Below are 23,909 nucleotides of genomic sequence, written 5' to 3' on the forward strand. Positions count from 1 at the left end.
CTCTGAAACGGAGCAAAAACGAGCATATGTCTATAGGACTTTTTTTCTTAGTTTTTTACTCCTCTACACGCTCCCGAAGTTTTGCCATTTAATTTGGAAACACCCTGTATATAAATTAAATTTTAAAATTAAAATGAATTAATTTTTTATTGTCACTAATTACATACCGAATACATTGTCTTTGGCCAATGCTTCCAATACTCTACTAGAACCTATCAAATTGCTTAAACCAGCGCTAAATGTTGCTGTGAGGATGCCAACAGCGACAAATGGCGGCCAAATATTAATTGGCATCATGTACATAAAGTTGTTTTGGAGTAAAAAACGGCTAGTAGTAGCAGCCGTTAGTACAGACAGTAAAATATAACATATAAACGTAAATAATACCGCAGATAATGTCCCATGTGGAATATTTCGCCCGGGATTTTTCAGCTCTCCTATTAATTGTCATGGTTAATATATTACATGAAATATAAAAATAAAAATAAAATAGTTTTATTTACCGCTCATATTTGCTCCAGCCATTATCCCAGTTACACCACTGAACAATACACCAAAGACACTTGCAAAATCCGTCATTGTTCCTCCGCTCGAGTAATCAGCACTATAATTCGAATAGAGATTGTTTGAAAGTGTAGAAGACAAAAGACCCGTGTAACTTCCATTTATATGCTCTGTTATATTTTGTACCAATGTATTTGCCTCTGGTATTGGTATCTAAAAGTACGATAAATATTTATTGATCAAAACTCAGCGAAATAAAATATTAAATATATAAACAAAATATTTTTTTATATTCAGTTCATAAAATTATTTACCTCTATTGCACCTTGAGTCAAAAAACTAATAAAAACACTAGCCAGACAGATACAGACAACTGCCAAAATTGCAACACTGGTTTTTGCAAACATTGCAGCTCCGATAAGACAAACTACAAGATTGGCAGTATTTAGTATAGAACAATATAAAAATCGCCACCATCGACCATCTGGGATGAGCCCAGTTTTGCCGCTCAAATAACCAGACGGACCAAAATTTTCGACCAAACCCTCAGCGCATCCAGAAATGCAAAGCGCACTGGACACTATATTGGCCAAGAAAAAGAGAGTGCCAATAGAGCCGCCAAATTCAGGTCCTAATGTACGACTGATCATAACTGCATGTAAATTAATAGGAAAATATTTTTGATATTTTTATTAAACTTAATGCTTTCATTGTTGCAATTAAAACAGTATTTTATAAAGTACAGCAAAATAAATTTCTCAACTATCATAACAACTTATATATTCTTATATATCAAATATATAATCAGGCAAAGTAAGCGAATCTGCTGATAAGCTATCTTGAAATGATGAACTGGCATAGTTCGTCTATCTCTGTCAGATAAATAAAGAAAGATAAAGCTGTATAATGAATAGAATTTATTTGATGGAAGTAATATGTAGCTGATACTATTGCTAGAAAAAAAAAGGATACAGTAAGCGCCACCACCTTCTACAGCGCCATTGGTTGATATAGCGCAGACAGATGCAACTGTGAATAATAAAATACCATATGCTATGATGAACTGAATTAATGTTACAAATAAACCTGCATTACCCACGATGTATCCTGTAAAAATCACTAGTTAGTATTATTAGCAGATACTTATATTCTGGATATGAAACTTTTATAAATAACAACTTACCCATTCGTATAAAAATTAAGGCACTGAACATAGACAGTGTAACTGGGCTGAATACACCAGCAAAAGTTCCCAATGTACGAGTGTTGTCTATACCAAGAGTACCAAATTCGACATAGCCATCTCCATCAGAATGTGACGTCCTTCCGATCTTAAAAATATTGCTTAGTCGTTGAAGCATATTTCTGCCATTGATCAAAGGAGCTTTTTCACTCGTAATCCTGATGTGGACAGGTTCTGTGTTTGTCGAGCCAACTTCTGATGCGATCATCTTAAAATCACTGGATAAAAGTATGATATGAGTAATAATTTGAAACTACGTACTTAACAGATTGTTCTTGAGGTAAATAAAAACTTTACATTTTGCACTCGTTAATGACAACGTAATAGCTAACTGTATATGACGAAGAGGAAGAGGCGTTGTGTAGACATTTGGAGTAAAATTTACGCTCAACTGAATATAAAATACACTTACGCAACAAATTAAAGTAACCTTTCGGAATATCATTCATCCAATACTTCACTTGTGCGTATAAGAAAATATAAAAGAATATATATCCAACTTAGTCATACGATCATGATGTCATGCGTTAAACTGAATATTAACGTCAACACTGTAATGTCAAACTTGCTCTTCGAAGGTTAACAACCTTTTGTTACATTTAACGTATCGCATATGTCTTCGTGTTTGAAGTTAGAAATTTCCAGTTACGGTATATACATAAGGGATTTATATGATTCATTCGATATCAAAACGATTAACTTGAGATGTCAAACATTCATATGATAAATAATTTTTAAAATTCGATAAATAATTTTTTTGAGACACGACCAGCGAACGTGAATAACAGGTTGGCAAATATAAATTGTCTACGTATAAAAGGGAAAAAATTCCCTATTATACATAGCTACATTCACGCTATTTAGTGATACAAAAAATTTCCGATAGATAGCGCAACATGATTATTAAGGAAAATTTTTAGTCATAACATTCTTTACGCTCTCTGTTAAATATTTTTCAAATATAAAAAATTCGAATCATTCTGTCTATTAAAATTTAATTATTATTATTTAATCGTATAAAGTTTAGTGCATGTGCATATCTACATACATATATATGTAATAAAAGGCTAGAGCGTATAATAAATTAGAACTTTTGTTATATTGCAATGGGACAATCGCGCATTAACGATAATTGCGCTCTTCAATCATTTTGCATGTTTTTGACATGATGAAGAAGTAAACGAAACTTAAACATCGGTAAGTAAATTTATCTATTAATTCAATAATTTATATATATATTTAGATATGTATAAGTATGTGTGTGTATAGATATATATATATATATATAATTTAGTTAACACTCTTATAAGTTTAAACACTCTTTTTCCAATTTTTATTAAACAAAAAATAAAAAGCGCATACACACACATATACATATATAAATTTTATTTTATTTTTTTTAATAACATATTTCGTATTAACGTATACAATTACATTTTTTATTAATTAATTGTCTTTGTTGTATAAATATAATTGTATATATATATATATATATACTTTTAATTTCTATGTGTTATATTTTGTTATTAATTGAACTACTCATAAATATTTGTAACGAATGATTCATAATTTGTCATAATCGAGATAATTCTAATCCTCGCCATATTCTTCTTCGTCCTTTCGTTCGTCAAAAACAGTGTCTTTGTCTTCAAATTGCTGTTATACAAAGGAAACATATCTTTTATATTTTTTAAGATAAAAATGAAATATAATTTATATATATAACAATATCAATAAAATTTATGAGATATATTGTTCATACTTTCAGTTTCAATTTTTCCCTATCGATTGAAAGCTCTAACTCGCGTTTTTTCTGCTGTATAATTCGTTCCTCACAAATCTATAAAATACATAATTGTGTGACTCTATGTTGTATATAAAAAGATACTCTATGAAAATATTCTTATTTATACTTACACTCTATTAAATATTTTTAATACTCTATTAAAATATTCATATCTACTTACGAATAAATTCTATGTAATCTACTGATATCTTTTTTTGCGAGTATTTAATATTGTAACGCGAAAGAATTTTGTAACCCAAAATTAACTGACTTTATAATGGAGTAACCAGTAGCCTAGGTACTCCACAGGATCGGTCGGTTTCTTTGTTATAATTTCACAAAGAGCTTGGATCAAAGGTTTGCTCAAGACTCTTTTTAGATAGATGCTATTTGATGACAATTGTGCGTGACCATTAGACGATAAACTGTCGGATGTAGAATTAATAATAGAATCGTTGCTTTTATTGACTTTAATCTTTGCTTGCCATAGATCTTGCAAATCGTCGATGTCATCTTCATTTAAATTTAGAGTTTTTAAAAGTCTGAGAAAGTAAAAAAAACATAAAAGGATTAGGGAAAAATTTGCCATCAATTTCTTTTTATCATTTTTAATATTTTATACATTCTTTTCAGTATTTTATATTTTATTAATACAACATACGATGATAAAATTTATTTTACATATTATTTTAATTATACACTTCAATTCTGAATATGAAGAATATCTAAATCTATAAAAATATATATCGATTTCAGCTAACCTGACACGTTCATCCGTAAGACCGATATTAATCAATGTCTCGATAAGATTTTCATTCCAACCTTTCTCATGCAAAAATATCATGATATTTTCATCTATTTCCTCATCTTTTTTAGTCTTTTTTACGTTCTTAATTAATTGTATGTTGTCTTCTACCGATTTTTCTTTCACTTGATCTTCTTCCTGCTTACGTATTATATTTTCTTGTTGCTCCTCAAAAAACATATTATCGTTAATTTCTTGCATTTTTAATGTTTCTGTCAACTTCTCCCACAACACATTCTCAACTATAAAAATTTTATTTTAAAGATTTTGGACCTAAGTTCTCGTACTATTTCGTAACATCTGTCTAATCATGATCGCATGATATTCCTGTGAATGCGCAATAAGCAATCAATCAAATTTTAGTTCAAATATTGAAAAACAATGTGGCAATATCATTTTTTGACATGTCATAAAAAAATTAGATAATTATGCAGATGAGGGACCATCTTCCAATAACCTTGACCTTGACATATGTTGTCAAGGTCATGACCCCGAGTGACCATGAACAAATTTTAGCCGTCGCTCGTTGTTCGTTAAAAAGTTATTAACAAAAAAAGTTCTTCAATAAAACCTAACTTTTGGACATGACTGCGCTCCGATAAAACAAATTCCCTGTTTTAACAGCGCAAAATATTTTCTTATATAATTTGTGTCTTTAGAGCACAGAGAATTTGTATTTTTAAAGCAGAGAATTTGTATTTTTAAAAGCATAGAATTTGCGTTTTAAAGGAAAAAAATGTGATTTTAAAGCAAAGAATTTGTGTTTGTTGTGTGTGTTGCAAAATGTTTTTGTTTATTTGATTCATTTGCATTTTGACCGATCATAAACGGATTATAATGGTTAATTTCGCCTACGTAAATGCTATATCTGAGGAATTTTTGCATGATATTTTATCTTTCACATTGAAACGCGCATACACGAACAATCGAAAGCGTGAGATTCAGGATAGATTTGCTTATTTAAATCATAAGGTAAGTTTATAAATTTCAACAAATAAATGAAGTTATATATTTGTAACATATATTTCGATCGTTATAGGAATTTGGGCGACAACGACGTAGTCACGTAGATGTGTTACAGTTACACTGTTAAATCTATATAGTGTCAAATTTAACTTAACGTGAGTCGCTACTGCTCCTACTCAATCATATCGTTATTTTTGACACTATAGTCAAATTGACAGTGTCAAATTGACACGATATAGTGTCAAATTTAACTATCGTTTTGGTAAAAAATAACGATATATTTAGTAGGAGCAGTGGCGACTTATGTTAGGTTAAATTTGACACTATAGATTTAACAGTGTACAGTGTTTATTTTCGCAAAATGTTAGATTTAAACTTCTGTCCATATAAAAAAATGGAAAAGGTGTACATTATACATAATAAAATATTTCCTGCTTTACAAATACAAATTCCTTGCTTTAAAACCACATTTTTTCCTTTAAAACACAAATTCTATGCTTTTAAAAATACAAATTCTCTGCTTTAAAAATACAAATTCTCTGTGCTCTAAAGACACAAATTATATAAGAAAATATTTTGCGCTGTTAAAGCGGGGAATTTGTCTCATCGGAGCGCAGTCATGTCCAAAAGTTAGGTTTTATTGAAAAACTTTTTTTGTTAATAACTTTTTAACGAACAACGAGCGACGGCTAAAATTTGTTCAAGGTCATTGGAGGATGGTCCCTTATACTGCATAATTACCAAAAAGGTTAGTTTGTAAAATTATAGAAAAAATTGCTTTTTTATATATCATTACAGTTATATTGCATATGCATCCATTTCAGAATAATTATAACAATTTAAATGTTCTCACAAAAACATTTCCTGATTTGCGGGTGCATTTGGGTCTAAATTCGGTTGGTTGTTCAGTATATATGCTACAGCTATTATGCGTAATGTTACACTTGTTTCTTTACTTACTATTCATATGTGACTAATTGTAAAATGATTGTGGCTTATTGTTAGTTTACAATGTTTACATCGTGCACTTACGGGTACTAACTATATAGTAACTTTCTATTAAATTATCTTAATTTCGACAATACGTGTAAATATGTATATGATATGTGTATTTAATTAATCATTTTGATGGGATCATGTATATGGGTGCATTCAGTACCACGACCGCTCACTGACCGCTTAGTGAGCTCTTGTATCTGTTTGGTATTTTTAGTTCTAACGGAATATGCCAATCAGATGCAAGAGCTCACTAAGCGCTCAGTGAGCAGTCGTAGTACTGAATGCACCCAGTGTATCAATTTAGTACGTACATCATTCTTTGAATACATCTCTGAAATTAAAATAATGTAATGGAAAGTTACTTTTTATTTAGTACCCGTATCACAAGTGCACGATGTAAACTAGGTCTATGATAAAAACTTGAAATGAAACGTACTTAAAAAATAATTTTGACATTTTAATTTCACTCTTACTTCAAGTCATCGAAAGAATGAAGTTTTGCGCAAGCCACGCAGATCAGGTTCGGCTGATTTTCTTACGCTTTCACTTATATGCGACACTTATATGCGACACTAAAATCGAAAAAATCGGGTGGATTAACGTGGCGAGGCCTTCATCGCGTTTAACAAACGGATCTTCCTGCACTTAAATTTGCATAGTTACCGAGCCATTTACCGTATGTATATATACACGTCGACGTAGTCACGTATTCGCGCATCGAGAGAAGGGTCTCAATTTCTGACCATTGTTATATAAGAATTAGTGCGACGTTTTTGCGCGGTCTTTATAATTTATGCATTTTTCGAGTTTATGCATTTTTATGCGTAACAGCCTCCTTCTAATACGACTTGGGAAATACGACATTCTTCATTTAAACGAATCACTTTTAGAATTAACAATTTCATTGTCGCACTTTTTATAAAGCGTCGCGTAGATATCTATGATCGCGTATACCACGATCCATTTCTAACGTTATTGTTTATGATCTATCGCATACTTGAATCGGGGAAAATAGGTCATCCAGAATGCTTTATTAAAGTATCGCGAGTCACTTCGTAATTCGACTGAGAAAAGTATATACTGCATGTGATAAAGAAATCATATTTCTATCAATTATTTCTCGATAACAAAAGAAAAATTATATGATTTATAAAATATTCTTGACATATTGAATGAAAACTTTATGAATTAATATTAGCTTTGTGTAGGAATTTAAAATACTTTATTGTAATAAAAATAAATGTAATAATTTATTAAAAATGTAATATAATTTTCTCTCTTCTCTTTATTTATTAACAATTCCATTTTAGTAGGTCAATCATCAAAGGTGAGATCTGATGAAAGATGAAAAGATAAAAGATCCTTTGCGGTAAACTTTTTGTATCATCGGGATCATCTCATAATTATTTTCAATAGCGAGTTTCATTGCTCTTGAAAGCCAGCTCCATTATGCTTGTACACAATGCTTGAATTATAGAATAATAAAGAGAGAGAGAGAGAGAGAGAAAAGTCTAATGATTTCAAAAGATTCACAAGATCTATCTCAAGGTGCTGATATGCAACGATATTTTGTTTTGTGAATTTATTTTGTGAATTTTTTTTTAAATTCACTAATATTGCAGTATGTAAAAAATTTGTTTTTTTCACATTTTTTTCTCAGATTCTATCAATTATAAAAAGTTTAAACGTATGTACATACGTCTATCGCGAATATTACGAACGAACTGAATAAAGTTACACGATAAGTGCTATCTTATCAGTTTGGCGATGTAATCAGTATACAGAATTGAATCGAGATATAGTTTGAGATAAATCGTTTGCATCTGAAATAGGTTTCTTGCAATTGTGAATGAATTGAGCATCGTGAAGTTAAAAGGTAACTGAAATTTGGTTTCTTTCAAACATATAATGCGTGCTATTAATTACAAATTTGCAAAGTATTATTCAGTGATGCGTTCTCATCGTGGCAAAACGTATCACACGTTACTTATAGCGCTTCGTGTCATTCACGACGTTGTCATCGATCGAAATACATTCGGTATGCAGATATCGCTTTTATTGAAATCACTGCCTTATTTTGCAATACCGCGATAACCGTGACATGAAGAGAACATTAAGAAAAAAGATTAAATTCTAGACGTAGTTTCTGCAATTCCACGTTTCTATATGTGTTATCGATACGACATATGAAAATGCGTATTACATCATAGATAAAATAGCATTGCGACAACATACACTGTTAAAAATTTCATGAAATTTAATATTCTTTTAATATTATATACATAATTTACATAACTTGAACTTAATTTCATGACATTACATTAAATTTAATGTATTTCACAACACTGAATGTCACCAGAATGTGGCAGGAATATTACATTTGAAATCTGAAATATTCTAGTGATGATATCAGAAACATTCTGGCAATTGTAGTAGAATGTCTTATGTCCGCATCTAGCAATATTCTGGAGACGTTCTGTAATATATAATACACAGCACGGAATGTCACCAGAATGTCAACAGAATGTTGTCAGAATATTTCAAATGTTTTTTTTTACAGAATATTTCAATTAAAATATTTCTGCAAAAACATCTAGAGATGTTACATATAGAATGTTTTATTTTAAATATTCTAGAGATATTCCATTTGAAATATTACATTTGCAATATCTTCTTAATATTCTAAATATTCTGGTTTCGCTTCAAATCTTTTTGAACGCGGTCGTTCATAAATATAATATATATCGGATACATATATATCGGATATACAATATATCGTAAGCTAAATAAAGTTACAATTAAAAAATGTTCAGGAACCTAAAAAGCACATCCAACGCTATGTTCAGATTTCTACCCGAGAGTCACCCAGGTATCATTCCATCATTGTTATTTACCGAACATTGAACAAGGATGACATGACACTCGGAGAACACCCGGATGGGAATCCAAACACGCCTCAAAAAAGGTTGAGAATCTCCAGGAAATTCGCTAACGCGATTTGCGTACTTCTTCTTATATTGTAGAACCTCTGGACGTTTTCTTCTTACGAGAAGCGTATCCCTCTAGTGGCGGAGTCGCGTACTTATTTATTGAATTGTAATATTGCAACAATATTTTCTACAAAATATTATAATTACAATATTTTGCAATATTTATATTGAGAACTATTGAAATATTGCTGTAATATTGCTGCAATATTTCGTGCTGTAGAGGAAGCTTCGTATATACAAAGTCTCTTTAGAATATTTCATTCGCGACATTCTAAAATATTTCAAACATAATGTTGTCAGAAATTATAATAATAATAATAATAATAATAATACCCAACGCACCATTTTGGAGAGAGGTTACCAGAATATTTCATATGAAATATTCAGAAAGATTGGAAGTGTAACCTCTTAAAAATATTAAGAAAATATTGCTAATATTTCAAATGGTATCTAGAATATTTCGTTCACAATATTCTTAAATATTTCAAGTAAAATGTCGCCAGACTCTTTCATATAAAACGTTTAGAAAAATTTGAAGCGAAACGTCTTCAGAACATTAACAGAACATTGGAAATATAATATTTCAAACAGAATGTCTCTATCAGAATATTTTAAATGAAATATTTTACATGCAATATCTCTAGATGTATATGCAGAAATATTTCAAATGAAATATTCTGTAAAAGACATTCGAAATATTTTGACGACATTCTGGTGACATTTGGTGCTGTGTGGATTATAACTGAAAGATATATTTGTGTACATGTACATGAAATTTAATGTACACGTTCATTACATTTAAGTAACTACTGTAAATTAATTTTTAGTTAAATCATTCATTATTTTTAATTTCGTTCGTAACCACGAGCTTCATTTATATGTAAAGGAAGCTCGTGGTAACATTTCTTAGTCAGTGTATATAAATTCGCGTTACCGCAAATTTTTTTATTCAACGCTATATTTACTTGACGAAAAGATTTTTTTAAATAAAATTTCAAAATTATGTTTAGAAAATTTGAGATACAAATGGAAATTAAATAAATTTGGACAATATTTTATCGGACGAATAATTATTAGATTTAAAATTGTGTGCACGTTTACTTAGAAGCTGTATTTTCTTGTGCAACTTTCCAAGCCAGTTCCACTAACGCCTACCTATGCGATAAACATGCATCCTGCGCCTAGCAAATTGTATGAGCTTACATTCAGTCAGCATTAGTCAGCATCGGTAACATTGCGATTTATTAAGCGAACGTTTGGTAGGAAGCACATTTCAAATTTTAATTATACTCATTAATTTTTTATCGGTCAAACATTTTCCCCAGAAATATTAAGTTCTCCACAAATTTATAAGTAAAATTTCACTTATATAATGCGATGTTTTCATAATTTGTTTAAAGTTTTTACTGATTGACAATTTTTTAAAAGCTTATTTATTATATTTACATTTATTTATTGATAAAAATTACATAAAGACAGCATGACAAAAAACGTAAACGTTTAATCTTAGTCTTATAGGGGTGAGAATGTAAAGACAGTTGGCGCTTAAAATCTTTGGTTCAAATTTTCCGCGCTGAGTATGCAATCGACCAATCTGATCTCAGCATTGAACGCGGCGCGAAATTCACGTGTATGCGAAAATGATCGAAGACTCCCGAACGTCGTCACGATCGGCCGCAGCGCAGCGCAGGCAGCAGGCACACACAAGCCGCACAAGTCGCTGCCTGCTGTCCGCAGTTCGCAGTTTCGCGCTCACCGGCGTGGCTCGTACTAATAGGAGGAAATTTGTGTTATTCGTTCATTCACAGTTTCGCACGTTGTCAACTTTGGTTTACGTCCTCACGTGTCTTTCATTCAATCGTGATCAGTTACGTGAAAGTGTTTCATGCGTTGTTAAATCGCCTCTTGTGCAAGAACTCGAGCAATCTGATACGATCAGCGTATACACGCACACTTACGTAAGTACGATGACTTAGACAGGTCGAATCTCTTATTATAGGTAACGCGCAAGTAGCGCGTACATCGAAATGCAAATTTCTACTTTTTTGTAGAATTTTGCTTGACGCCGCTTTTTGACACGACGAATCGTTGCGTTTTTATAGATAGTAGACAGCCGCGCAAAATGTCGCGCGCACTTACAGAAGTATAGCAAATTCTAATGAGCTAATCTTCTTCTAATGAGATGATTTAGAATGGATAAAATACCGATGATATTTGGAGTTGTCTGATATTATTGGAGAAACGAGAATCGAATATATACGTATATCCACGCCTGTGGGCTTGATATTAGCATAAATTCACATTTGCGATAACATGGTAAAGTGGCTCGCGACTTGCGATAGAAGTGCGACAACGTACAATAATCGTTGCAAGTCACTACAGTCTTATCGTCATATCTAAAAATTGCCAATGAGATAATACGACAAACTCGACGAAATTTTAAGCGAATCACACACGTTTCATTATAGTTTTATCTCTTTGATTCTCCATGAAATAATGCTCCGCGAATCCTTGGCCCGTCTTGTTCCTAATAAAATTATTAATGACCTATACTCTATGAATATCTGCTCACGCGATGGAATTCATCAAGAGCGATATTTCCGAATACTTTCCCGATTGCGACGACTGCGATTTGTAGAAGAGAGATTGCGGGTTAATACAATGAGATTCTATTTTCGGACGGCTCGCGCGTTATATTGAAGCTAGCTTCTTTCTGAGGTTTAAGAATCGATAGTTATACTAGGATTAAAAATTAAAATGCAACGATGTGGTAACAAAAATTTTACGGCTTTTTAGAAGTCTGTGGCAAAACCAATCGATGTAGTTGTCTTAATGATGGTTTAGCACGAAATGCATATTCATGTCATATAGCGTTGTATATTGTATACATCAGCGATAAAGAAATGTTAATAGCGGCTTCTCTATCTGCATTACATTTATTTCGATTCTATTGCAACTTATAGAAAACTTTAGAGAAAAATAAGATCTTTGAGTGTCTTGTTGACGTTCAGAGATAACATTATCAATGCATGTCTAAGATATAAACAATACGTCTAAGATAGAAACACGTCGATTTCGCAGTACAGCAGTTTCGTGGAAACTGTAGGTAAATCGATCGAGAAAGTATTCCGATCGTGCCTTTACCTTTATCGTCAACTTTGCAAACTCGTTTCGCGAGTTGTAATAAATATAGAGATACACAGAACATAGCTTTTTTCTAAGACTGCAATTAGTTTATTTATTGTAACAAAAGAAAAATTTCTCGGGAAACACATGATAACTGTAATGTTCTTGAGAAAAGAACGATCGTGGGGTTCGTGACATAATTCCCCGTTAAATTTCCCAAGATCTAAAAATATCGTTAGTGAAATAGAGCGGCCGCGCTTCTGAATCGGAGCCAGAAAATCGCTGCGTTTTCACTCAAGGCGTGATTATCATTTTTCTCACTTTTAATAAAAACTTTCCAAGTTTTCTTAGTCCTTTCGACTTTCCTCAGCCATTTGGACCTTGCACTCATGATCGCGTGATGCACATTGCACACTCATGTTCATCGTTGAATTTAATCGTCTTGCATCTCTTTTCCATATATAGAAATAAATCTCTTCTTAAGTTGTTCTTGCGAGCAACGATATTGTAATATTATTTTATTCGAATATATACATACATATTTTTTATATATATTTCACATTTTATATATACTATAAAAATTATATATTAAAGCTAACTTTTAAGTGTCGAAGAAATTTAGAAAAAGGTTCAGTAAAACACAAACACACACACACACACAAATTCATTACGGATATTTATTTATCACCGAGTCTATACATGTCTTTTAATCCCAACACGTCGACGACGGTTCTGGTGAACGATGAAAAAGAGATAAGTTACATTGTCGTCCATGCGAGTTCAGTTGCACGGCGCGATGAGTCATCGGCCAAATTTAACTTAGACATCGCGTATCAATTATACACAGCTGGTAATTAAACGGAACGTCGATCGTAATCATCAATTCCATTTCGTTATTATAATCTAAACAACAATTTGCTGCCAATTCTTAATATAAACTTATCAGCACATAAAAAATTATCTCGCGTTTACCAATATACAGCGGATACCAGCATTTTGTTATCTATTTATTTTAGCTATCCAGTTTCGAGGTGTCCGACAGGTAGATACTTCTTTTCGCAGTTTTATCGAAATCAGCGATCGATTCCGCATCATCGTATATGCTCTGATTAAACCACGTGCGAGGACATTTGCTTATATTAGCAAAATGTCTTCTTGTCAACAGTGAGAGATTAGATTAAATCCTCTTTGCACAATCAAATTTACTGATGGATCTTTGAGATAATTTTACTTGTTGCGTCCTGAAGAATGCGTCCAAAATGTACAGATAAATTACAATCGGAATACAATTTATCGGAACGTATTCGGCAAATAACACACAAAGAAAAAAATGTCGCATATATTTTTTCTTTTTTTGCGAAAGGAGCTAGCTTCCAACTATTTAGTACCTTCTTATTATGTATGTTATGTTAGCGACATGCTCCAGTCGTTTCTCACAGATATGTACTATGTTGTATTGTAGAACGGCCAGTACATAAGCAACGGGAAAATGACGCGTGTTAACTCGATATACAAGGAGATCTTTTTTCAACGCTCACGTGCTGTGATGAATTGTGAAACTCGTACATCATATAGTTACATCATAATCGGCGATTAATCGATCGCCGACGTCCATAATAATAATCTTCCTACAAATGTATGGAGTATGGTATCCCGTCTACTGACAAGTTTCAAGTTGATTTTATCATAATTTAGGATTGAAAGATCAATTAGTAGTTTTTAAGTCATAAATGGTAAAAATTCTATTTTCTATTAAATTTAAATAAATTTCTATTTTGACAGATTCGCGAAATGTGCAGATTAATTAAAAATACATTTAATTTTACAATGCACGACTCGTGTACGATGACCTTCTTTCATATTGTTGCTAAGGAAACGTCAATTCCAAATTCCAAATTAGTTAAAGAGAATTCAAAGGTGAAAGGTCTGGGACACTTTGTATAGCTGACTCGCGCCAGACGATCATACGAGACGGTTCTGATCATTATTGAATAATCACGCGTCTTATAATAAAAAGTTCACTTAGAGTAATATATTCTAAAATAATCATAAGATTCGTATTTATTTAGACAAGTATTTAGACAAGTATATTTAATAGAGTCTACAACGCGATTATATCGTCAACGTTAAGCTTTTTACCGAAAAAGGCAACTATTAATTTGATTTAAAAAGAAATATATGCTCGGTTGATTAATTTTTTGTTTTCCTTATTTATCTTGCAAAATATATTTTTTTTTTACTTATTCTCTTTCTTCATCTTACAGTTTATATGGTTAATAATAAAGCCTTTTGCATTTGTGAACGTAATCGTGTGCGACAAGTATTAGCATAATATAACCTTCAAGCATGTTTTGCATTTTGTCGTGCGTTGCTCATCACTCGTCGCAAAATAGAATGTACGAATTCGTATTCGAAACTTACACACAATCGAACAATTTCGAATCGCAATGCAGTGCACGAATTGAACAAAACGGAGCGCGAGCGCGGTGAGCTAATTGAGCTAATTGCATTTGTTAGACACTATTTGTACGTGCCGATTCATGTGATGCATTTTAGTCCGATGCGTATGCGTACGTACATACATATTCGCGGCGTTCCTCGCATCACAAAGTCTATCAAGAACACCCAAGATCTTCGAAACGTCAACTTTTTTGTTCCGTGTTTAAAAAGTCTTTAAATATTCAAGTAAATTACTCATAAAATCTTGACGAATTGAAATATGATACATAATATTATAATCGTGTATGTATCTGTATACTAAAATAAAAAGAAAAGTTAGGTATATTTTTTATTGAAAACGCTAGGGAAAAAATTAAATTAATCTATCGCGCTACGCAATCGAAAAAACGGGAGACGCAATTTACACACGGTAACATTATGCAAACGACATGCATACGGTTGCTCATTGTAATCCAGCAGACGTTAGAAAATGCACATCGTAATCCAGCAGACGTTAGAAGATGCCTTGTTAACCGGGTTAGCGTGACGCGAGAGTGTTTACAGCTTTTTATTGTCATTGGGTTAACGAATTAATCCATCGTCAACTCAGCGGTAGTATCGACCGTTCATCGGTTCTATTAGGTCGGGTCATTCAATTTGAACCGAGCAATTGTCGTAACGATGAATACACGCACGCATATTCAGCAATTATATCGCTTCACAACCCTCTTTCCTTTCATCCATCGCCTAGCACTGATCAAACTGATGACGATAACTCATCAACGTAGTAATTAATCGCGGACGTTTTGATAAACTTTATCGTTCTCACATGATTTGAGCGAGGAAATATTATTACTATTATCTTAATTACATTTATTTAATTGGTTTAATTACAAATTTACTGCACGTTTTACGTTTTGCTCTTTACTTAAATACACTTTTATAATTATATATAATTTGTCTCTTAAATTTTTTTTCGCACGCCGATATATGAAGATTTTTATGCAAATTCTTAATATAGATCATTTTCATGAAATTAGCTTGCAGAATTGCGGCAGTAGCTATGACAAGAAATCGATGACCTGTACGTGAAGCGTTCCCCGCTTAATATCTTTCTTGACGATCGAAATTTGACGGATGAACCATGTCGTCGTCGAGGCCCAGACGACCTAGCGTATCGATCTATGATTATCCGGAACATCTGAATCCGTTCAACGATGACACGACAAATTCTCAGTCACAAGTGCATCACGAGGGTAAATCATCGAAAGATTCCAAGCACAAATTCTGGACGTTTGGCAGAAGCCAAAAGAAAAGATCAAACAGCTTCTCGATCAAATCGACTTGGTGAGTATATTGTCAAATAAGTATTCATAGCCGTACAATTTACTTGTGGCATGCTAATAAAATATGTGCAGTGATAGCGTGAGAAACTTTTATTTATAACTTTTACAAAGAAAATATGAAGAAACGTAACACTTTATATTATGAATGAATAACAGCGTCTTGATACCATGAAATATAATACACAGTACTCTTTCGGAAACTTATCTATTTTTCTATTTTAAATGTTCCCTATAATTCTTTTTGAAAAAAATTAACTTCTTGCAATATCGCATACAATTACACACTGTACTGCAATAAAAGAGTTATGGTGCATTTTTTTAGCAAATCATTTCTCGCACTTTCGCATTATTTACGTGGAGATTAAAAAAATACTTTCATCAAAATTTTTTTTAAATTAAGTTCCAGTCTGATTAGAAATCGGAATAACTAAACTAATCAGAGCTGCGCGAAGAAACCAAAGAATTTGTGCTGCGAACATCGTCATTGAATCGAAAGTTGAATTAACACGCATTGCAAGTACGTACGATAATGAATATAAGCGTGCCTCAAATTATCTGCTGTGATCGTCGACGAAAGTGGAAGTGATATTAAGCGGAATGAACATCATGAATATAATCGATGTTTTTAACTGCAAATGTGCATTGTCATTCATCACATACGTGGCGTTTTAAAAGATTCGTCTTTTTTTTTTAGTTTTTGCGCGATAATTTAAGTTTATATGAATTTTTTGCTAAAGACTCGACATTCAATTCGAGCGTATCTATAGCGATAGATATAAAAAGAAAATGTTGAAACAGGTGTCACTGGGTATACAAGACACTCCTTTACATTTTCATGATTATTTTTAATTTAAATTTGCAAAGTAATGTACGTCGTAATTTAATTCCGATTTGGATCCTTAATCGACGCAATCAGCGAAAATTTACAGAACGTTGGTGACGTAGCACATTAAATTTTCTAACATATGTCTCAAGTATGTCAAATGATAAACCGCACAATCTCGTCATCTTCGCATGTGCGTAAATGCCGCATAGATCCGTTAAGACGCAAAACGCGCAACATGCGATTATTATTGTCGCCTACTGCGAAATCAGAGCGTTCTTAAATAAATAATATATTATTTTAATTTTATTAAGTAATTATAATTTTAGCATGTTGCGTAATCTTAGTATATGCAATTTAAATACCATCCATTTTTCTTTTTTTTCTCTGTTATAATTTAATAAAGTAATAATATAGTTAATATGACAATCAATTCAATATTGATCCTTGCGTATTTAGGAATGGATTGTTCGGAAAACGGAAAGAAACTTCAGAACCGATAGAAAAGAGATCGACGATTACAACAGGTTTGTCTATTTGAGTTAATTGCATTTTCAACTCTTATAAAACAGTAATTTAAATTATAAGATAAAAATATTTAAATTAATTAATGCATTAGAAAATGTATGATTTCAATAATAAGTACGGAATTTATTTTTAAAACTTTTAAATTTACGTTTTTAAGGAATTTAATTTATTTCAAAAAAAATTATATATTCCATATGTAATTTAATATGATTATAATTAATAATAAACTTATAAAATATATAAAATGCAACTTACCACATATTGTAGTTTCGACTACGTACAAAAGAGAGCCTTACGACAGCAAACCGACAATACCTTCACGATTGTCTAAAGATCAACAGGAATTTGATGAAGCCTTAGGAACTTTGACAAGGAGAAGAAAATATACTTTCGACGATAATACCTCGAGATATAGCTCGAATTTAACGGTAAACGGGGATCCTGCTAGGATCTACGATGGAAATCCTCAAAATACTACAACTTCTATCATGAGCGTCGATCTCACTCCGAAACCACCAGTCAGAAGGTAAACTTCGCACAATTAAAGACTGTATCTGTATTTGAAACTCTGTTGATCCATATTTTAGAATAGAATAATGGAATTATTTTATAATATCTAAATTTAAAAGATGCCCAAAGAAATATTCCTTTTATAAACAAAATTAAATTTTCAATAATTTTTTTCCAGATTTGGACAGGTGAGTCCAAGACCGACGGACAAGATACCATCTTTGGATTTCGAAAATAAGCAATCCAAACAAAATGGTAGTGTTAATTGTCACGATAAATCGGAAGAAATCCCGATTCCACCAATGTAAGATTCTCTAGATATATTTTACTTTTCATAGATATTCTGACAGTTGCAATAATTCGAAATTTTAATTGTGGTAAATATTTTAAACGATAAAATAAAATCCTTTTCGATAATATGTAAAATAATCCTCTTTTTCCTTGTCATAATAAAACGTTAAATACAAAAACAAATACCTATTATTATGCATAATGCTTTTACTCGAGATTAAAAATTTTGCTTATACAACATTCGCAATTTTTTCTCAGGCGAAGATTCGGCAATAGATCATCACAAAGGTTGAATGGAATCACGTTGGATGCTGAAGAAGATTCGACCAATCGATCCACTAACATTAGCTTGAGAGATGAGAACGAAAATATGCCCGAGGATTATGTTTTCAAGAGATTCAATCAGGACGCTGTGAGAAGATCGAATTTGTCCATCAACAGCTGTATATCAGTTAACAGTACAACAAGTACGTACGGTCGCAAAAAACGGAGAGCACCGCAACCGCCAAAACAGAAGGAACATTTGGATACCCCTCTGGTATAATTATATGATATCACATTGATGATACTTAATAAATGAGCGTAATAAATACAACTTATGTAATAATCATGTTTTCGCAGGAAGGTTATCAACCTACAGCGGAGGCCAATAAAACAGAATCCATACCAGAAACGAGTAAACTTGAACTCCGAATAATCGAACCGATCGATCATATCGCCAGGATCACAAAAAATAACGATGAAATGAAAAGTTATGAAGAATTGAGCGAGACATCGTCTCGGAAAGAAGAAGAGCAAACCGAATTACATCCGAAAATTGCGGAGAAGATGGCCGACAACACTTTGAAGAATAATGATAGGAAAAATGAAACATGTGATATTTCTAAGGACTACGAGTATGAGAAGAAAAAAAGAAAGAATTCTTCAAAAGAAAACATAATATCTAACTCTAATGAAAGATCAGAGAAAACTGAATCTGAAACGAGAATAACTGAGAAATCAAATAAGAACGCAAATATCATTGTTAAGGATTCTATCGAAAAAGATTCCGTAGATGTAGAATATAGAAGAACATCTCAGGAAAACATCGAAATCATCAAGGATGTCGAAGAAAAATCTGATGAAGTTTGTCCGAGAAAAAAAGATTCGTCTAGCACGTTATCACGAAACGACAGTTTTTCCGTGAAAGAGGAAATTGAAAAGATTGAAAAGCAGATTAAAGCATTGGAAAATAAAAACGCATCTAAAGAACAAGAAGATACTGACGATACATGTTACGATGATTCGATAACAAGTACTAGATTATCTATCGAAGCAAATCGTCGGCACTTTTTCGAAAATATGGTAGACGGACCATCTGGTCCAATTAAGTTGGAATTTAAAAAATTACCACGTGAGCAGAAGGACATACATGTGGTCAGATTAACGGATCCACCAATACCAATCGCAGCGTCTCGTGACCCAGTAAAGGTGATCGAACTACACATCTCCGAACCGATCAGGCATAAACCCGAGCTCTTGGATGAGGTAAATCCCATACCGAAACCCAGAAGACACAGTGCGCTTAGTCTAAGAGACACAACTGAATCTAGATCAAAAGACGAAAGTAAAAGCTTAAAAGATGATGATAAGAGAGGAAAATCCTTCTAAAATTTTTAAGTTTCGTCCATATCTTCCTAATGAAATTTAGTTGTTTCCGTGATTTCTATTGAAAGAATGATTGTGTTTAGGAATTTCGAAAATCTATTGTATTTTATATGAACTATTATTCAAAGACTGTAAGTACATTCTATACTGTGTCTTCGTTTTCTTATTAGAGTGCAATGATTTCATACTAACGCGTCGAATATACTTTTCTGCAAAAATATTTGCTGCAGAGAGAGAATCTAGCATTTCTATTACATTATATAATTACAGTGATAATTATGCATTATCTCATTTATGTATTATTTAATTTCTGATATTTTACTGTAATACTTAACTATTACTTTCATTATTTATTAATATAAAATAAAGCATAAATTGTCATAGAAGTATCTTGTGATAAAAATATATAATCCTACTCCAAATCTAAAAATGATAAAAGTACACAGAAAATAGGAAGTGACAAGAGCAAAAGTACATTTCTTGCTTTTCAAAAATATGTCACAAGTTATTTATTATAAAAATATTTTCGTTCACTATTCCTGTAATTCGAAGAAATCTAATAAAAACGACGTTTAACAACGTTTCTTTTTAATTCCTATTCGTTTCTGTTTATATTTTATAAATCTCATTAGATTTGCGTTTACAGTTGATACTACAACCGTGCCGTCTTGTAAATGTTTTTTCTGCTGATGTATCTGTAAAATAATTATATACAAAAAATCAATATACTTGATATTTGATATAATAAATAAGAAATAATATATTTGTAAAATAATATGTACCTTGCTTTTGAAATGTGGCATTATGGATAGCAATCTCGGGATTAATTTGATATCTGCCGCTAAATGGTCAGTCTCATCCTCTGCATATATATCCATTATTGCATCTATAGATTCTGCTATAACCCACACTCGAGTTTCAGTTTTAGAGATGTCCAATAAGAACGTGGAAACAAGCTGCCAGAAATAAATAATTAATATATTTGGATAGAAAATCCAAAGAAATACGAAAATAGTTACCTTTATCGCTTCGTAATTCTTCGAATCTTTCAAATTATTTTTACTCAACATGATCTGTACTAAATTGCAGAGCATTCTTATTATATTGACGCGAACATTTATACTGACACATTGATGTAAGTCATTTAATATCGGCTGAATGTCGTTACAAGTTAACTGATTTAATTCGACGACATTCGCCTGTTCTTGGACTAAACGTTGAAGAATAGCTCTCATGGCAGCAGTACTTGCTTCTGCAAGTTCTACATCCTTCTTGATCTGCTTAAACTCTGTTGAAATATCTATCCATTTTCTGGATACAGAATATCCAAAATTAATAAAAATCAATAAAATTATAATGGAAAAGAAATATTTATTATTCAAAGAATTTGACAATAATCTACCTAAATAAATTATCAACGCCTCCAAAAACATCAACCTCTATACTGGGTAATAAATTGTTTAAACATAAATAAGCTGTGCACTGAATGTTGTAAAATTGCTTCAACGTAGCTTTTCCTTCTTCAGTTTGATCTAATATTTCCTGGTTACTTTTATCTACCACAAATTTAGTCTTGCCCCAAATTTTATCAATTAAGCTACAAGTGTTTATGACTTCAACTAGCTCCACTGGAAGTGTTGACATTATTTTCAAATCTTCATTTATAGAATCATCATCTAAACATTCAGACTCAAGTTCCATTGTTTCAAAATCATCAGTATCAGAATCGATTTCATTACCCTCACATTCAAAACATAAATTTGCTAAAATCTGTAAAGCTTGTTCCTGCATTTCCAATATCTTTCTGTTTTCTTGTACCTTTTTTCTTTTGTCGTTCGAAGAAGCATTGCTTTCATGTGGTAGGATAGATGTTAAGCAAGACAGAATTTGTCCATGATCAATTGCAAGTACATCAGATAGTATTGACAACACTTTATGAAAAACATGTATCTGGTTGTTATCAGTATAATTACTGATATTGATTAATACATCAGCTACACAAGTTTTCAGGAACAATATTTTGGAAGCAATCTTATCGTCTGCTTTTAAATCCAATAGACTAGACAAAAGTGACTCGCTCTGTTTAATTTTATTAATGGCGGCGTCATTCTCATCTGACAAGCAAATCAGGGATTGTGTAACGATCGTGACAATCTCTATTCCATAAATGTCAATATTTAAAAACTTGATCAAAAGTGATACCAAATCTTCGTCATTAACACGCTTGATTGCACTCTCATTATTTGCACATAATGTCCATAATAAGCTAACTGCTTGAACAAAAGTCACTTTTTTGTCTCCAACTTCTTCTGGCTTCCAATCTGAATAGTACTATAGATAGAAAATTTATTTAACTTTTAAGTATTGTTGCAAATTGTTATAATTAATTTTAATTCACTTTATGTATTAGGAAATATATGTTATATATAGATATTATATGGAATGTAGTATGGCTCTGTGCAAGAGCGACGAACTCATAACTAACAGGTCACGAGTTCAAATCCTGCATCCCATGTATATGAAGAAAATTTCCATAATCTGTATTGGCTTAAGTCTATGTCACACTATTCAATGGAGAGTGAGGATTAGAAATTGAAGATTAGAATTCAATCAAACAGATAGAAACGGATTAAAATTAAAATTATTTAACTGGTTGAATTCTAATCTCTAATTCACACTTTTCAATCCCCAATGCTTAGTGTGACATAGACTTTAGTAGAAGTTGTAAAGAAACTCTTTAGATCTATGTGACTCTGACTACGTTCAGGCATACATACAGGGAAGGACTGATATGGTTCTACTCATTTTTTCTACAAAAAAAATTACTACTACTACTACTACTACTACTACTACTACTACTACTACTACTATTACTAGATATTATATAATATGTATGAATAAACAATTAATATAAATGTTTTATACCTGTCTCAGTAATACACTGAGGGGAGTTATAATATCATCTTTGATTAAATCGTTGCACACTTCCTCTCTACCATTTTCAGCAATTTCTCGTAAGGTATTTGCAGTATTCGTTCGTATAGCAGCGTTATGATCTAATAACAATGGACCAATTATTTTTGCAATTCCATCCTTAGCGATTTGCTTTGCCATAGAAGAATCACAAGACATTGAGGCCAATATTTGCAGAGCAGGTAATTTTTCTTCGAGATTACACGACTGTATCTAGAGAAAAAAATATTAAGAAGAGACAAATCCTTTTGATATATCTTGTTAATTCTTATCAATTCCGTTAATTTAATTTTATTAAATAACGTATAATTGATACACATATATATATTGCATCGATAAAACTTGCTGCTCACGTCATTGTAAACGTCCTGCAAAATCTTCTCCCTGTCTCCTTCCCCAAGTTCCGCATTTAATTCCTTATCGAACTCCTGAACGGATTGTAATCCAGTGGGATTTTCTTTGTGAAGTTTTCGCCGATGCGATTTCTGCTTACCCATCACGATAAATAATTAGATATTTGAAAAAATAATAAAATATATTCAAGTGTATCTCAAAGAGGTTAGACAAGTGCACATCTTCTTCTTGTAGTCCTCGGTTGGATTTCTGATTTACTCCAGTGAATCAAATTACCATGATTAATTGGACAAGCCAGTGACTAATTTTCCTTGAGAACAAAAGAGATTCCACTTTTTTTATTAGTTTAAGTTCCACGTGTTAACTATTGATCCAGTTAGTGGAGTAATCTCAAATTATCGACTTATCGAGGGCCAACAACTGCCGGCCAAGCAGGGCTAGTGCTCCTCTCTTGCACCTTACAGTGCTGGATTCACACTGCATCCGATTTTCGTCGTATGATGCTCTGCAACCAATCAGAAAACAGGATTCCGATGAATTTTGCTTCGTATTATCGGAATCCTGTTTTCTGATTGGATG

At 32.1% G+C, this 23,909-nt stretch overlaps 3 protein-coding genes across 5 annotated transcripts in view; 1 reads left to right on the plus strand and 2 right to left on the minus strand.

The window, feature by feature from the left end:
• The window catches only part of LOC108726903 (solute carrier family 12 member 9), a 7,915-nt gene extending 3,260 nt beyond the window's left edge, over positions 1–4,655 (minus strand). The window contains 8 exon segments of the mRNA XM_018454727.1: positions 93–437; positions 504–717; positions 819–1,156; positions 1,477–1,611; positions 1,688–1,955; positions 3,245–3,253; positions 3,805–4,079; positions 4,305–4,655. Of these exon segments, the coding sequence (XP_018310229.1) occupies positions 93–437; positions 504–717; positions 819–1,156; positions 1,477–1,611; positions 1,688–1,955; positions 3,245–3,253; positions 3,805–4,079; positions 4,305–4,539 (1,819 nt within the window). The 5' untranslated portion in view covers positions 4,540–4,655.
• On the plus strand, positions 2,888–20,243 carry LOC108726900 (uncharacterized). 3 transcript variants are annotated; one of them, XM_018454723.1, is made up of 7 exons: positions 2,888–2,944; positions 15,899–16,205; positions 17,487–17,554; positions 17,823–18,081; positions 18,244–18,369; positions 18,615–18,894; positions 18,978–20,243. In XM_018454723.1, the coding sequence occupies exons 2-7, from the start codon at positions 16,003–16,005 to the stop codon at positions 20,004–20,006; spliced, it is 1,965 nt and encodes a 654-aa protein (XP_018310225.1). In that variant the 5' UTR covers positions 2,888–2,944; positions 15,899–16,002; the 3' UTR covers positions 20,007–20,243. The 3 variants fall into 3 exon arrangements, with proteins under 3 accessions (XP_018310225.1, XP_018310226.1, XP_018310223.1); XM_018454724.1 differs by lacking the exon at positions 2,888–2,944 and adding an exon at positions 8,159–8,179; XM_018454721.1 differs by lacking the exon at positions 2,888–2,944 and adding an exon at positions 11,016–11,251.
• Positions 20,244–20,450: 207 nt separating this feature from the next.
• LOC108726901 (HEAT repeat-containing protein 3) lies at positions 20,451–23,749 on the minus strand. The gene is made up of 6 exons (XM_018454725.1): positions 23,330–23,749; positions 22,929–23,189; positions 21,406–22,334; positions 21,023–21,314; positions 20,786–20,959; positions 20,451–20,698 (listed from the first exon to the last, which is right to left on the minus strand). Exons 1-6 carry the CDS (start codon positions 23,471–23,473, stop codon positions 20,576–20,578), a joined length of 1,923 nt encoding a protein of 640 aa, XP_018310227.1. The 5' UTR covers positions 23,474–23,749; the 3' UTR covers positions 20,451–20,575.
• Positions 23,750–23,909: the final 160 nt, after the last annotated feature.

This window comes from Mycetomoellerius zeteki, unplaced genomic scaffold, assembly GCF_001594055.1.
Source record: "Mycetomoellerius zeteki isolate Tzet28-1 unplaced genomic scaffold, Tzet1.0 scaffold449, whole genome shotgun sequence".
Lineage (NCBI taxonomy): Eukaryota > Metazoa > Arthropoda > Insecta > Hymenoptera > Formicidae > Mycetomoellerius > Mycetomoellerius zeteki.